A 17,442-nucleotide genomic window follows, 5' to 3' on the forward strand; every position below is an offset into this window, starting at 1 on the left:
TAAAAAAAAGTAAAATAAAATAAAAGTAAAGTAAAGGGGAAATTTAGACACAGGTACACACACAGGGAAAATACCTCGTGAACATGAAGACATAGGTCTGGGTGATGCATCTACAAGCCTACAAGGAATGTCAAAGATTGTTAGCAAACCACCAGAAGCTAGAAGAAAAGCATGCAACAGATTCTCCTGCCCAGCCCTCAGAAGGAACAACCTGGCCACCACCTTGATATTGGACTTCTGGCCTCCAGAGCTGTGAGAGAATAAATTCCTATTGTGTGAGCCACCCCATTTGTGTTTTGGGTTTTTTTTTTTCCTGGCAGCTCTAGAGAAAGAACACATCCTACCAGATTGTGAGCTTCTTGAGGATGGAGTTCTATCCATCTTTGTAGTCACATAGCATGGTGCAAGATGCAGATAATTTAATTGTTCAATTAATATTTGTTAAATTCAACCAAAAAATATATATGGTCCTCGGCACCCCTCGGCCCTCTCAACCACCTGCCCGCCCCTACCTAACACTGACTCTCTTGTCCTTAGCCAGATCACATCAGGAAAAACAAACAAACAAACAAACAAAAAGATTGAAATGAGGGATGAGAAAAGTTATTCTAATCCTAATGTATCAGGAGCTCTCAATCTCATTCTTAAATCAACTCCAGAATTAAATATGCATTTTTTTCTACTTTACCTATAAAATTGGTAGCTCATTCAGGAACAAAGTCCCAAGCAAGAAGACCTGGCAAGGCATGCAAATGAGATGATATAGCTGGCAGGTCCTATTTAACTGGCTGGGTCATACGTGTTCTTTAACCACACAGCAAGGTGAGGCAAAAACTGCCCCTTGTCTTTTCTGACTCTGAATGGGGGTGAGTCGACCCACCCACCTTCCCCACTCTGCTGACGCTGAGTTGAATGAAGTCACTGAGGAGAAAGCAAGTGACTAAGTACTGCTTACACTGAGAAAGAGTCTACCATGAGCCCCAAAGCTACAGGTCACTGTGTTTTTTTTAAACCAAGATAATGAAAGACAAGTTAATTTAACCTATCAATTGTCTCCACGTATTTATCTTCCAAATGGAATTTTTCTGAAATTAAAAATACACACACACAAAATTTACGAACTCTGCTGTCAGTATCCAGTGTCATGATAGAGAAAGTAAGTGTGGTAAGAACAAGGAACCTTCTGGAACACCTCCCATAAGGTAAGTAAAATTCAGCAATACGCTGAACACTTTTCCTCTTTAACTGACTTCTGATGATTCTAGAAAAAGAGAAAACACTAAGAAATGGAAAAGGCAGGTTGGCAGGTTATAAAAAATGAAAATTGCAGCTGTGGCCATGCTCTGGAAAATATTCACTGACTTAGCTAGACGTTGATTATTGAACCAACAGCTTGCTTATATAATTACAGTGTGCCTATAAACCCAGGTGATATGATATACTTGTTTAACTATTAACCTCTGGATTTCCTGGAGTTTCCACAATCCAAAAAAAAAAAAAAAAAAAAAACCCTCTGAAAGTATGAAATAGGATATGTTCCATTTGTTAACTTATTGTGATCATAAGTAATAACGACAGTATATAGCTCGGTAAGGAAAAGGAAATTTTTAGAAAACACAAGCAAGGTCTTTTAAGCTTCAGAGATTTTTCTAGAACATCTTCTCTTTTTTTATTCTTCTAAGGAATTACTGTGCCTATACGAACATTCTCTTGGTGCCCCAAGATTCCTTCTCCATTCCGACTTTGGATCTAGGGAACAATTTCCTCATCAACTCTGAAATTCATGTCAATACTTGCACGCTCATTGTAAAAATTTCCCTGAGCTCCTTCTCATTCCTCGGACCTCCCAACTCACAGTATCTCTTCAGGGCATATCTAGGATTCTAGCTTCTATTCTATACATTTCTGTGCTTTTCTTACCTCCTACTAGACTATAAGCTTCTTAGGGCTAGACAGAAAGGAAGAGGGGAACAAATTTATGTTCACAGTGAGCCTGCTATAGCAAAATGTGTCAAACCCAGCAGTGTGCTCAATAAATATTTGTTGAATAAATGAGTGCCAAGCACTGGCCAAAACACATTACGTACAGAACCCTTGCCTAATTTTCATAACAATCCTATGAATGAGCGCCAGTCTCTCCATTTAGCTGGTAAGGAAACCAAAGCTAGAGTGTTAGATTTTTCAAGGCTCACACCTAGTAAGCAAAGAGCAGAGCACGATGCATCCCGGTCTAGTTCCGCCTACCACAATGTCTTAAATGTAAGCATCGACCCAAACAAACTTTACTGGTTGAAGTAATCTGGACAAAACCCTTATGCAAGTTCTCTCCTTAGGTATGTTCAGAGTCTCTGGGATTATGTTTTTCAAATGGCAATGGAATTTGGGGCAAAAGAAGGAGGAAATAAAGCATGGAGAATATGCTTATAAAGATTTCCAACAGCACAGAAAGGGTGTTTCTGCACCTTCCCTCCAAAATAGTTCCCATACCCTTTACCATTCTGCTACCACTGGTTCTTCAGATTCTAGCCCTAACCCTTATCTGTAACTCATTCCTCCCATGTGGGATTGGAGTGGGTCGAGAATGGAGGAAAGTAATAAATAACTTGTCACTCAACATCCAGACCATCTATTCCCATGGCTTCCACATGGGATCCTGGGAAACAACTGAAGCACAGGTAGGACTGTCCTGCTTTGGCTAGAGACAAAGTGGAGAGAGAATTCACTGGTTTAAAGAGAAATTCATTGCCCAACTCCCCCAGCTGCCTCCTCTACCACAACAAGATATAATTCTAGTTTCTTCTACAGCATTCAGTACAAGAGGAAAGCAGTGGAAATGTACGTTCATTCATCATTTCAAGGAAATAACGCTCGTTACATTTACATAGAAATAACCAGGAATACAGGAAATCACTAAGCCACAAAGGGGTTATAGTACGCCTCTACTTAGGTATGGTGCCAAATGGGTCATGTTCTTCCTCCTGTCTAAAAAAATTTTTTTTGACGGAGATGTGCAGGGAGACACATAAAATTTGGATGGGCTTAGTTACAGCCTATAAGACAGCTAATGGAATCAATATTCATTACTGATGTTTAACATTAACTTCCTGTCTGTACAGACAGGATCTATCAGTAAACCTGTTGTAACCAGCTTCCTTCTACCAATGGGTACTTTGTACCTGGAATTCAACCTTAACGCTCAGAATGAGTCAGACTTGGTATCCCATGATCAAAAGTTGCTTAAAGGAACATGTCAAAAGGAACCTCCATATAGGTAGACACAGGTCAGCCCCTCCTAATTACCATACCCAGGCGGGGTGTACACAAATTCATATGGAATCCACTTATGTTTCCTATCACCAGCCAGCCATGTCTTCTGGGTATCGGTTTCATAAATTTATTATGGGGTGACAACTCAAGTAGAGTAGCCAGGAGCTCAGATTCTAGGGTCAGACCGACCTTGATTAAAGCTACTGCTCTGCCACTGTCAACCTGGCCATCTCAGGCAAGTGCCTTAACCTCTCTGGCCTCAGTCTGCTCATATACAAAATGGGACCTCACTTCACCAGGCCCTGCTAAGGGGAGAGTGAGATAATTCACATCCATGGCTAAGCACAGCATCTGGAATATAGAAAGAATCTGCAGCATGGCTACCATCTAGGAGAGTAGGGATTATAGCCCTCCCCTGTATGTGACTTCAACATACCTCATTCTGGATATGAGCAAATCTGGGCGCATCCTACTGAAGCTACTCTGTCCCCATGTAGCTTCCATCCCCATCTCTTCCCTCTCTTCATTTTCAGAACATGTCCCAGGACCCTCCCTTCCGAAACACATGCAATACCCATAGTTTCAGTGACTTTGTAAGCAAAAGGATACTCATTCCCCAAACAAAATTGTCCACCCAGGGGTGGAGGAGTTAATGTGATAAAACAGTTCTAACCTTTGCAGGAGATGATAAATGGAAAGCTCTCTAGGTAAGATGGAGGCTATCTTACTATGGAGGGAGGCTTCCATCTTTCCCCACACAGATGAAATGATGGACCTTCTGGCCAGCTCATGGTAATAATCAACAAAGCCTGGCAACGATGGTAGTGAGAACTGTTTTTACTTTAGTTGCTTCTGAAACAAAATGTGCCATCAGGAAGGGGAGATGGAAGGGACCAGGGAAAGAATGAATGAACAGCTTCTCAGTGGGAGGGGAAATAAAGAAAAGCAATCTAAAGCAAACAGGAAGAGTACAGCTGAGGGGAAAGGACCCCAGGATGGGCTGCCGGAGGCCAGTAGCTGAGTTCGGCGGAAATGAGCCATGGCCTACAAATCTCATAACCAGGAGAAGCACCACTCAGACATTTCCTGTGGGCTGGGCCCCAGAGGTCGCTGGTGGAGCAGTTGTCCAGGTTAACAACTTCCAATTAAAGCCGAAGAGGAATGTAATATGGAAGCCCCATCACAAAAAGATTCCATTACTTGATTGAATAAAGTCATAAAGGGCAAGGTCAACAAATGTTTTTTGAAAAAGGCCAAATAGTGACTATTTTAGGCTTTGTGGGGTATTACATCTCCATCACTACTATTCAGCTCTACCATTGTTGGGGGTAAAGCAGCCACAGCCAACATACAAATGCATGTGTGCAGCTGTGTCTTAATAAAACTTTATTTGTTGACACTGACTTTGAATTTTATATGATTTTCACGTGTCAGGAAATATTACTCTTCTGGATTATTTTTCCATTTTACCTCACAGGCTATCCTTAAACACAGGTGAGGCCAGTTTGCAATGAGCATGGGCCCTGGGGTCAGACAAGATCTCCTTTGCATCCCGCCTCTGCTGCTTACTGGTTTTCCAGCCATGGGCAATTTGTTAACTCACCTGAGCCTGTTTCCCCATTTGTAAACGAGCAATAATAGTATATATCCCCATAGGACTTGTGTGACGTTCAAAAGCATAATGCATGAAAAGTGACTCCTATTATACAAGGGATGAGGATGAGGATGAAGATAGCATGGGGCACTGGGGTGTGGGTTGGGATCAATACCTAGATCTACAGCTAATGGTCTGTAAAAAAAAAAAAAAAAGTTGATCTCAATCCAATTATCTAACTAGAATATGAAACAGACAATGGGTTATCCAGCAAGGGTCTATTTAATGCTTGAACTTGGAACGGAGTTGACTCTATTACGATGCTTTGATGAATTTCATGTGACTAGGTTTTAATCTGAATATCCTTTCGATGTACAAAGAGGAATTTTATGGGTTGCACATCAAACCGTATGGACCAGCTCAGGAAAGGAAGACCTGGATGAGGAGACAGGGTAGAAATTGAATCCCAGGGCAGAAGGGGGGGTGCAGCAGTGACAGCAGCGGTGGGCTAGGAGGAAGCAGGGGATGGTCACATTTGGGGGTTATCCGTGCAGAGTTCCCTGTTTTGTCACTGAGCAGCTAGCTGTTAAAAACATTCAGATGATCTCTGACAACCCTTCTGGGGCTCAAGTGCTGAGGGAGCTTTACAAACAGCCCCCAAAACCAGCACAGGATGGAGGAATTCACTCCAGTCCTATTGCATTGGATTCTGTAGACAGCTCGCCTCAGTTTCACCGATTTTTAAAAGAAAAAGTTGGCCAAGGCTCCAGCAACCTCTGACTCTATCTAGAGGATGTGAGTAGGAGAAATGACCCTTCTTCAGCCATCGACACTGCTACTTATGCTATTCCTGCAACTTCCAAATAATGAAGCAAAAAGATGTGATGGGAATATTTATGCAAACAAAGAAGCAGAGGAAGAAATTTACCTTATAATTTAATTACCCCAAACCTTTGGTGAAATGTGGATTAAAAAGATTGAGATCCCTGCTGATTAAAAAGACTTTAATTGTCAGACATTTATTGAGCACTTCTTATTTATAAGCACGATGCTAAACGAGGTGGAGATGCAAAGATGTACATGAAGAAATGTTAGCTACCCAGCGGGGGCTTTCAGAGATCGTCCATAAAAGGCAAATAACAATTATAGTGGTTAAAACTTGCAGCTGTATAGTGTAAGCACTGGGAATTAAAATGAGACTATTTGCAAAATATCCCCTGGCAAAGAACTGGTAAGAAGCCTCATCAACATGATTCACGGATCACCATTTCTTGGGTACAGAAAAAGAACCCCTGCTGTTTGGCCTGTCAGCCCCCTTTTGCAGGCATGCCCCCCACAAAAACAAACAAAACCAAAAAATGTGAAATATGCTAAAGATTCTGAAGAAAATAAAATGCTTTATAAGTGTGGATTAGTAGTTTTTGTGTGTTATTTAGTGAAAAGAACTTTAGGACAGAGAATCAGAGGACGTGCAGGCAAATCACTTTGCTGCAAAGCTTCAATTTACTCATTTGTAAAACGTGATGATTGGACTAAAAAACTCCTTACATAGCTCTAAGTTCTATCACTGAATATCAGGATGCATAAGTAAGTGCATTTACTAAGGAAGGCTATGATAAGATGTAGTGATTGACATATAGTTTGGGAGGCCATCGAAGTTGACCACAGCTTTAATTCTTCTAACAAATCTCAAACTAAAGTAAGCCACCTTTTTATGATGCACATGATTGCACATGAGGCTAAAAAAAAAAAAGAGAGAAAGAAAAAGCAATTATTCTGCAACAATGCATAGAACACAGCCAGGTGCTCTGTAAGAATTATTTATGAAACTAAAGGAAAGCTACTTTTGCCCGTAGAGATTAACTGTAAACACAGAAATGTCCAGAAGTAAGTTATTTCCCAGACTGGAATTTTAATCAGATCATTACATTTTTTTCTTATTATTTTCATACGGGTCTGGATAGCTATAGAAAGTATAACAAAATGAATTTACGAAATATGTGATGTTTATTTAAGACACTTGGGTTAAAATTAAAATTAGAACTCACCAGGGAATTCAACAGTTGAGACACATGGGACCCAACTCTCAACCCATGATTACCTAAGCTTTGCAATTTTAGAATGTTCTGTCCTAACTCTGGAAATAATTTGATCCCCGTATTAAAATTTCAGGATACATTTTCTGAGAAAAAAAAATTCAAACACATAAAACACAAATGTCAAAAAAAGGGGGGAAATTCAACTTTTTTTTGGTAAAAAATACAAATGACAGTAAAATGTTAATACCTTTTTATCAAATTGGCAAAGTTTTTTTTTTCAAATTATGAGACTAGGATGAAGGGAAGTAGCCATAGCTTTTCTGGAGGGCAATTTATTTGGCAATATTTACCGTGATGCTTAAACCAGAGAATGGGCACATCCAAACACTGGTGGGAATATCAATTCTGGTTAGCTCTCTGGAGGGCAATTTGGCAATATGTCCATGCCCTCTGACCTAACACTTCCATTTCTAGGAATTCATTTTAAAGACATACTCGGGCAAATGCACAAAGATGTATGTTCATGGTATTCCTTGCAATGTTGTTTATAGCTGTAAAAAAAATGGAACAATGTGAAAGTCCAACCAGAGATTAATTAAACAACTACATTCTTGCAAATTAAAATAAGCAACTGTTTAAAAGAATGGGGTAACTGTGTGTATGCAAATGTTGAACCATGACCAAGATATATGGTGGAGTATAAAACAAGTTGCAAAGTATCAGATATCATGTGTAAAACAGCACATATGTGTATGTGTGTAGTTATTGACATATGTACAAGATGTTTACCAAAAAGTTAACAGTATTTAGCTCTGGATGGTGTGACTTTGAGTGATTTTAATTTTCTTATTATGAAACTCTCTTTGGCTTGAATTTTGTTTTCAATGAGCATATATCATTTTTTATAATAAGAAGAAAACTAGTGTTAAAAGGTGGAACAGAAAACGGCAGTGGGGAAGAATTTGATATCCAGAACCTGGAATTCAGTCTAAGGCCATAGTACACAGAATAACATAGGAACTGGGGTGATCATCACGGCAACTTCATAACACTGAAAATTAATAAACATGAAGGTTCTATTGAAGTAAATAAAACAGAACTGAATATAATGAATGTAGAAATATATTCGCTTGGGGGGCAGCTGGGTGGCTCAGTCGATCAAGCGTCAGACTCTTGGTTTCAACTCAGGTCATGATCTCAGGGTCATGAGATCAAGCCCCACCTCGGCTCTGCAACGGGAGTGGAACCTGCTTCAGATTCTCTCTCTCCCTCTGTCCCTCCAGTACCTCCCCCTCAAAAACATATTTATTTATTATATATTTTATTATTTATATATGTAAGTACATTTTATTATTTATATATATTCACTTGGGAATATTTCACAGTATATTAAGGGTAAGTGAAACAAAAGCTAACTAAATAGACATTAGTTCTATACACATTTTAAATTTATTCTTACACTCAGAGTAGAAAAAAAAATCCAAAAGGAGAGATGCCAAAATGTATACTACGGTCGCTAGTGACTCTTCTTTTCCTTTTCTTTATTTTCAAATGTCTCTCTAATGAACAAGCATTATTGGTGTACTTTTTTGTTGTTGTTGTTCTAAAAACATTATATAGAAATATTAGAAATACTAGAAATACTAGAAAATAGTTCCAAACCTCAGCCTTCCCCCCCCCCCCACCTCCAGCATTAAACTGCCCACAGAGACAGCCCCTGGGAGCCCCTGCAGCTGACCTGAAGCGCCTGTGAAGTGCTGACTGCCACCCCAACACAAAACAAGCTGGGGAAACCCAGGGTACCTATTCTGATTTTGTGTCCTGAGATGGACGGGGTTATAAAACATACCGGCTCAGATTACAGGCTAAGCATGACAAGTCTGTCTGGTACAACCTAACAAAGGAATTTACACAGAATGAGAAATTTACACATTTCATTTCCCAGGGTGGGAATGAATTACAGGAGAAAAGATCCCCTAACAGTGCCTGCCACGCTCCCTACATGCTTCTGAATTATGCCTTCCCTGCCTTTCTCACACCATTTACCTATTGCTGTAAACTAAGGTAAACGAGTATCTTGAAAAGGTGAAAAAGAGGGAGAAGTGAGAAAAGAGTGCTTTTCTAACAGAGTCCAACTTTTTATGTATTTTCAGGTGACCTGGGAGATGCCAGACCTCCCGACCTCCCTCCCTCCCATCAGGGCTAGTAACAATAGTTTTTCTCTCCGGGGTAATGTAGATGACACATTTTTCCTGTAGCCTGTCTTCCTGTAAAGTGCAGGAATTCCTGCACTTTCTGGGTGCCCTTCCTGTTAACTTACATTTCAGATTTCCTCAAAAGGCATCCTACCACTTTAATATTTGAAAAATGTCAGCTCAACCCCAGACAGCTAATATAAACAAGCTGAAAAGCATACCACCTAAAGTTACAACTGTGGAAAACAAAATTTCTTTTTAAGAAATTCTTTCTCGGAATCTCACTGCTGGTAAGGCTGGGAAGAAGTAGCCCAGTCCTTCCAGCTCCCAGAGAGTCTGTAATTCTTTTGCCTCTACTCTGCCTTAAATTAGAGGTCTGTGAAACCGAATTATAGTGATCCAGAAAGTTCGTAAAGGTCCTTTGAATTGAACATGTTGTTAAATTCTTCAATACTATGAGGTTGTGTCCACCTTTCACTTCTGCCTCCCATTCCACTTGGTTATAGTATTACAAAGCAGTTTGGTACTGCGAAAAATGTCTTGGCCACTTGAGAATACCGTAGCTGAATTAGGCCAATTCCACACTTAACATCCAGGCCAAGGCTTCCATGCCATTTCTGAAATGATCATCCACTTCCTTCTATCGATAATTTTCTTTCTGCACAGGAACCTCACATTGACACCAGATGTACCTTCCGAAGAGGACCCAATTAACAAAAACCATTTGGCTAACTGGGAACTGATCTGAAGAACCACCACCAGTATCTGATCTACAGTGGGCGCACTCCTGATAGAAGTGTGCCATGCTAGTATCTTTTAGTTTCTCAACTCAGAAACTTGCTTTACTAGGACAAAGCTACCTTCAGAGTGAGGAAAAAAAAAAAAAAAAGTAGAAAAGAAACCTGATTTACTTTAGACCCTAAGGTCCAAAGATAAGATCACTATAATACCATCTTCTTCATGAAACCTATCTCCCAGAGAGATCATTGCCATTTCTGAACTCCAACTGGGACATTTCTTTTTACTATCTATACAATAATCTTGTATCATCATGATTTGCATACGCGCTTTCTAAATGGTAAGTTCCTTGAAGGAAACAGGTACATTTTAAATATTTTTGTATGCCCCCAAATCCTATGCACTACATTATCTATCTATCTATCTATCTATCTATCTATCTATCTATCTATTTAAAATCTCATACATCCACATACATGAATATGTACAGATACCTACACACATACACATACATATTTATACATCTATTAAACCGAATTGAATAAATAAGTGTATACCAAATACAAAGTAACTGATGCCAGCTCTTTAATACATCAAAGCTTGGAATGCCCATTCGAAGCTGTTATGTCTAAGAGATTGTAGGTTTTCCCTCTATTAAGGAACATCTGCACTTCATAATGCCAATTCCTACGTTCTTCAGCACTCTGAGCTTTCCAGAGTCCCATTCTCCCCTAATGGTCAAGGAAAACACAGCCTTACTTTGAACTCTTGAGAATATATATCACCTCCTTCTTGGTCTGAGATGTATGATTCTCATCAGGAATTAAAAAGGGATTCAACAAAAAGCCAAAAAAAAAAAAAAAAAAAGGCAGAAAGCTTATGAGACACTTTAATTTCACCAGATCTTACCCATGCATGTAGTCTTACTCACCTATACCTAATTCACCTCTTCCCTCCATACATCCTCATATGGCATATGCTTTCTCTATAGGGAAGGATTTGTTCTGAAACAAGTGACTTAGGGTCCTAGAGACACCTGACAACACCCCCTTAGCTCTCTAATGCCATGTCAGAAATTTTTAAAATCCCCTCCCCAGAATGACATTAGGGCTGCAAAACACAACTGTGTAAAAAAAAAAAAAAAAAAAAATCAAGAAAATGAAAAAAAATTAAAAACAACCATAACCCTGAATTTCTGACTTAGTATAGATGTCTAAATACATGAAATTATACATTTAAAAGATTTTATTATGATTTTCAACAAAACGGTGCAGTCCCCTCTTGTTGGTATAATGCTTAAAAGTACAGTTTTTCTCCCCATATTTTCCCCCAAGATGCAAAGCATCTCCCAAATGGGGAGACATAAAACATCTATGTCCTCACTGCTGCTTCTAAATACTGTGAGCCAATAAGCAATTGGTGTACAGTGCAAAATCTCAGAAGAGAAAGACTTCTGGTCTGCTTTTTTTTTTTTTTTGGTAATATGTTATTATTCACACTTCACCTTTACTTCCTTTAAAAATCAAAAGTTGCTTAATGTTCAAAGCGATATCAATGGAAATTTAGCTAAAAAGAGGCACCGCAACGGTTTATTCCCAAAGGAATATAAGATTACATTAATTTCCTACTAGTTTAACTCAACTTTTACCTTTCATCTTCACCTACGGACTTTTTAAAAGTTTGTATTCCTGTTGCACATAAAATTACTTATAATGTGTGTGCATACTAAAGAATTTTACAATTATATAAAGCACTGCACATTTAGACGCTACCAACCTGCTCTATCTCTCCTGACTGTGCAAAAGGCAAAAAGAGCTCAGTAATCCTAGCAGAAGAATGCAAATAACGTCAATGCACAGCTGAACTGCAAGCCCTGCCTTACAGGAACTCTCTGTGTCTGCAAAAAAAAGACACATACTAAACAGGAAATGCAACTGAGCTGTGGAAAACCTCAAACTTAAAAATGCAATCGCCAGGCGAAAATTGCATCCATGCATTCATAAATGCATGCACAACCCTTTGCATTTTTGCAAGTAATGCAAATAGCCTCTTACCTTTCGACTGAGACATTTTCCCCTTTCCTTTGATGGGGGAGGGGAGCACAAAAGACTTTGCCTTGCTTCTCTTCTGTAGCTAGTTTTGCAACAAAGATGCAAGCTGCAGGCGTGCAATCTTCATGCAAGTGGAGTTTCTCTTGACCGATGCAGCAGATGGACTTTCAGGGAATCAAGATGTAAATGCACACCTTGCAAAACAGACTGGAAAGTGATTTTTCCCCCAGTTGCAACGTTAGGGAAGGCTGTGCTGCAGCTACATGATGGGCCAGGGCTGGCAGCTAAAAGCTCCAAACTTGGAACTGAGTATCTTAGTGCGCAGACGTCCTTCCTGCGAAGGGCGCGGGGGCCGCTGGGTAATGTAGTTCCGAGCAGAGTCCACGGGGCTCGGATTTAAGGAAACGTGGTCGCTCGGGGCGCTGAGCGGGAGGACTGGGTGCACCCAGATAAACAAGTCAGACATGCAGTAGGTAGTGAAGTGATGAGGCCAGAAACGGCGGGGCCAGGGCGAGGGAGCATTTTTGTTACGGAAAAGCCCCTGAAACAACAACAGTTGAAGAACATTAGGTTAGCTGAAAAGCATTTGGCTCGCCGAGAAGGTTGGCTTGGCTGTTTCGTGTTTGCAGGGCAGCACCTGTTGCAGTGTCCTTGCCCGTAGACGTTTTACCCCCACACCTCCATTTTTTTAGAACAGTTTTCTCGCATGGAGCATTGGTTGGTGATTTGGCCTGGTTTAGAGGTAAGGTGACCCCTGGCAACTGAAGAGAGAAGATGCAGAGTTTTTACTAAGAAATGATCCGGGTCGGTTATTTTCAAGAAACCTGAAATTCATTCATTCCTGGGGGTTGGGGGGATGGGGGGGCGGATAGTTCTCATTTCTTGAAGGGTTAAAGAGGAAGTGCTGCTTTTTAGGTGTCCAAGCTAACTGTATCAGAGTTAAAATGTTTAGTTGCTTTTTTTTTTTTTTTTTCTCACCTGATGGAGGAGGAAAGTCCCTGGTGTAAGGGAGAAACGGGGTGGTAATCTTAAGCAAATCAGGTATCTTGAATTTAGTCGACAAAATTAACAGGTATTTGTTGAGCTTGGATGGGCCAGCCTCCTTTCTAGGGTCTTGGGGCATCCACTTGTCATGTGTTGTTCATGGCTAGGGGATGGGCAGCAATATGGTAGACAGAGCCACCCCCTACGCAAGGAAGCCAGAGATGCGCAGGGTGATTCCATGCAAGGAATGAAACCGAGTCTGGGGGCATGGGCTGAAATGAGCTCAGACTTCTGCTTTACTGAGTAGACCAGACTCAGAAATGTGCTTTCAAGGTAGAGTGGGGGAAATGGAGGATTGTAGGCATCTGAGACCCTAACAGGCAGGGTAAGGAAATGAGGACAGCCTATTCAGGAGACACTAAGGATACCATGTTGCCTTGTATGCAAAAGTGGTGGTGGACAGAATGTGTAGGTGAGGACTGTGCTGGGCGGTAAAGGCCAACTAGGGGGTTGGACTTTATTCAGCAGGTACTTGGGAGGTGAAAGGCTTTGGGGGGGGGCGCTTAACAGAATCAAAGCATTGTTTTCAGAAAATTTGTCCTCAGCTATCTCCATGAATGGAAACTCTCGGAGGGTCTAGAGATAGGTCAGGTCAGTAGCGGGAAATTAAAAAGGGCATTTTGAAAGACAATTCAGGTAGATTTGATGACTGCAAATGAAAACTATTGTAGTTTTGTTTGGAATTCTAGGAAGCCAGGGCCTTCTGAGTAATGGATACATCAGAGGGAAGAAGGCCACCATGTTTAAGCTAGAAGTCAGCAAATCAGCTCTTAAAACAAATACACCGTAGGTGTTGGAAGGAACATTGATTTACCGAGGTTAATCTCCTGTCCTGATATTATTGAGAATTAATCAGGGTCACCTTGTATTCATATTGGCTTCTGTCCCCAAGTCGAAGGGGGTCTGTATCCCAGGAGCAACAGACTCAGAGACTTGCTGGCTAATTTTCTTTCACTGTCCTTCCAGGCAAATCATTGCTGGCTCTTCCTCTCCTTCTTGCACACACCATCTCAGCACCTCTTGGAACCGGCATTTTTGTTCTCTGAGCCTCATTTAACCAAGAGGCATGTAAGTGTGGAGATCTGCATCGGTGCATCCCGTTCACCTCCGCAAACATTAGTGGAGCACCTGCTAAGTGCCAGGCCTTGGGGTAGCTACTGGAACTGCTGCGCACAGACTCCCTTAACATCCCCATCCCACCCCAGGGCCTGCACAGCAACGCAGAGCTTACATCAGTTTGCATTTTATGTGGTCAGCAGCATTGCTCTTAGATTGTCCCAGACGCCTTTCTTTATGGAAGAGTTCTGATCACAACCCGTCTAGTGCATTTTGTCCTTTGTGCTTGTGCTTTCTGTTCATGGCATACACAGTTCACCGCTGGCACATGGATTGCATTCTGAAAATCCATCTGCAATCCGTATTCCCATAGAAACAATAATGTTCCACAGCCAATGCACATATTCACCCATACACCCATATGCAAAACACCTTTGACCGATAAATTGGCTGCACCACATGTTTCAAAACACCAACATAGAGATGGCCGCTGGCTCAGTTGGTAGAGTTTGCAACTCTTGATCTCAGGCCTTACGTTGATAAATTCAGGCCTTACGTTGGGCGTGGAGCTTATTTAAAAAGATACATAAAAATAAATAAAAATAGCAAAAAGTGATCTTTTTTCTTTTTCTTTCTGGAAAATATACTTGTCAAGTTTCCATAGGGAATTCAGCCTCTCTCTGAAGTCTTAGATTCCAGAAGAAAAAAGTTCTTGCCTTGGTCAATGCTTTCCTCTCCCCGTAGACAGTCCTGGGTGGTGGTAGAAGCTGTACCTTTCAACAGCCATGGGCCTTTCCTCTTCCTGCCAGTCTGTGGCGATGCTCCTAGATGCTCCTAAGATAGGAAGCTCTCCCATGGAGGTGTAAGGAAGCCGAAACAAAATCTGGCACATTATTCTTTTATTAGACAGTACCTCAGGTGTTTATCATGAGGTGGCTTGTGCTCCTGCTTCGAATCCCCCATCTTGAAAATGTTCTATACTGGGGCACCCGGGTGGCTCAGTGCTTCAGCATCTGACTTCAGCCCAGGGCGTGATCCTGGGGTCCTGGGATCAAGTCCTGAGTCAGGCTCCCTGCAGGGAGCCTGCTTCTCCCTCTGCCTGTGTCCCTGCCTCTCTCTCTCTCTCTCTCTCTCTCTCTCTCTCTGTGTGTGTCTCTCATGAATAAGTAAATAAAATTTAAAAAAATAATAATAAAAGCCAAATGTGATGCATTCCTCTCCCCACCCCCCAGCTTATAGTTGCCATCAAGACAGTGGCACACTCCTTGGCATGGTATAATTGGCTCCTTCAGTCCTGCCCACTGCTTACTCTCTAGCTTCATTTGTCACCCTACGTTGATGCTATAGCCAGAAGCCAGATTTCTCTCTCCATTCTTTTAGATATACTGATCCCTCTGGCTGGCAGGCCTTTTCCATTCTCAACCTAGCTCATTCTGATCTGTGCTTGAAGAGTTAGCTTGGCTGCTAACTTCTGACAGCCTTCTGTGACCCAGCACCCTGTGAGCACCCTCAGTGTGAATTAGCTGTATTCTCTGATTCTGTAGTTCCCAGCATACACCTCTTTGTTGATTCTCATCATAGGACTGACAGGTGTTCATTTACATCTTTGTCTCCTCCAGGAGCCTGAACTCCTGAAGATCAGAAACTTATCTCTGCATTCCCAGTGCCCTGGAACTAGCATATAATAGGTACTCAGATGCATACTGAAACAATGAATGCAATAAATCGGGAAAGGACTTGTGACCATGTACAGCCTGCAATAACTAGATTCCAGCGATAGTAACACCTGCAGGGAAAACTAGAACACCTGGGCAAAGCCCTGTGCTGTCAGGTTAGAAGTGTGATTCTTGGAAGGATGCCCTTAGGTTAAGTCAGACTGGCTCTGAAAGAATTATTCTAGAAGTACATGCAGGGTGAGAAGGTGAGGGGAAGATAGCATGTCTCAACCTGGGGTGAATTTGCCCTCACCCACCCACCCAGGGACATTTGGCAATATCTGGAGACATTTTTGGTTGTCACAATGGGGGGGCGGGGGCGGGGCAGTCAGTGATACTGGCATCTAGTGGGTAGAGATCAGAGATGCTGATAATCTTACTGTGAGGCACAGGAAGCCTCCCACAACCAAGAATTATCTGGTTCAGATGTCAGTAGGGCTGAGTTTGAGAAACGCTGGTGTATAGTGACACCTTGAGAAGTTACTGACATTCTTTTTTTTTTTTTTTTAGATTTTATTTACTTGAGAGAGAGCATGAGTGAGCATGAGCAGGGATGGGGGTGGGAGGGAAGAACAGAGGAAGAGGGAGAAGCAAACTGCCCTCTGAGCAGGGAGCCCAATGTGGGGCTCGATCCCAGGACCCCAGGATCATGATCTGAGCCCAAGGTCAAGTCCATTTAATGGACTGAGCCACTCAGACACCCCGGACATTATTTTTTTTTTTTTTTTTTTTTTTATGATAGTCACAGAGAGAGAGAGAAGCAGAGACATAGGCAGAGGGAGAAGCAGGCTCCATGCACCGGGAGCCCGACGTGGGATTCAATCCTGGGTCTCCAGTATTGCGCCCTGGGCCAAAGGCAGGCACTAAACCGCTGCGCCACGGAGGGATCCCCCGGACATTCTATTTTTAAGTTAATTTAAAGCTAATGAAATGGAGACTGGGTGGCTCAGTCCGTGAAGCATCTGCCTTCAGCTCAGGTCATGATCCCAGGGTTCTGGGATCAAGCCCCATGTTGGGCTCTCTGCTCAGCCAGAAGGCTGTCTCTCTTCCTCTGGCTGCTGCTCCCCCTACCTGTATTCTCTCTCTCTCTCTCTCTCTCTCTCTCTCTCTCTCTGACAAATAAATAAATAAAAATCTTTTGAAAAAAAATAAAGCTAATGAGATTTGGTAAGTGTAACTTTTGATATGAGGAAAACACTAGACTCTAAAAGATGTGAATTCTAGTCCTGACTGCAGAAAAAGTTAGCAGTGTCTCCTAAGGCAGATCATTTAACTTTCTGGTCCTCTTTTGGTTCCACTAAAATGAGGAGGGTCAAACTAAGTTCCAGTTCTAAGATCCAATAGCTGTAAACCCAGCTCAGTGTCTGATTAAAACCACCAAAGATTTAAAGGAAGAGAGGTGTACTATTCTACTTTTTACATTGGGATTAAGGGCTCCTGATCCCCTATTCCTACAGACCAACTAATGACTGTCATAACAATATCCCTTAAGAGATGAGACAAGAAATATTCAAATCACAGTTTGAAACGTTGCCTTCCAGATAGCAACACTCATCTGTATGTGACATTTATGAATGTTTTCCAACAATGTCTACTAGATGTCAGAAACATGGGAAAGAAGGTGCCAGAGTTAAAGCTAAGAGTTCAACTCTGAATATCTACTTTCCTGGATTCTAGGAAATTACAGTATAAATAGGTACGTTATATATAATGACATATATTGGAAAGAAACATGGCAGGGCA

The 17,442-nt window shown here is 41.5% G+C and overlaps 1 protein-coding gene and 1 long non-coding RNA gene across 5 annotated transcripts in view; one reads left to right on the plus strand and one right to left on the minus strand.

The window, feature by feature from the left end:
• MAP2K6 (mitogen-activated protein kinase kinase 6) overlaps window positions 1-12,186 on the minus strand; it is a 121,504-nt gene extending 109,318 nt beyond the window's left edge. For both annotated transcript variants that reach the window (XM_072780997.1, XM_072780996.1), the window contains exon 1: window positions 11,888-12,186. In XM_072780997.1, coding sequence (XP_072637098.1) covers window positions 11,888-11,903 — 16 coding nt within the window. In that variant the 5' untranslated portion in view covers window positions 11,904-12,186. The remainder of the gene's footprint in view (window positions 1-11,887) is intronic.
• Window positions 12,187-12,262: 76 nt separating this feature from the next.
• LOC140606916 (uncharacterized) overlaps window positions 12,263-17,442 on the plus strand; it is a 49,220-nt gene continuing 44,040 nt past the window's right edge. For all 3 annotated transcript variants that reach the window (XR_012009128.1, XR_012009129.1, XR_012009127.1), the window contains exon 1: window positions 12,263-12,626. This is a non-coding gene — a long non-coding RNA (uncharacterized lncRNA). The remainder of the gene's footprint in view (window positions 12,627-17,442) is intronic.

The sequence above is a fragment of the Canis lupus genome, chromosome 16 (genome assembly GCF_048164855.1).
Source record: "Canis lupus baileyi chromosome 16, mCanLup2.hap1, whole genome shotgun sequence".
Taxonomy (NCBI): Eukaryota; Metazoa; Chordata; class Mammalia; order Carnivora; family Canidae; genus Canis; species Canis lupus.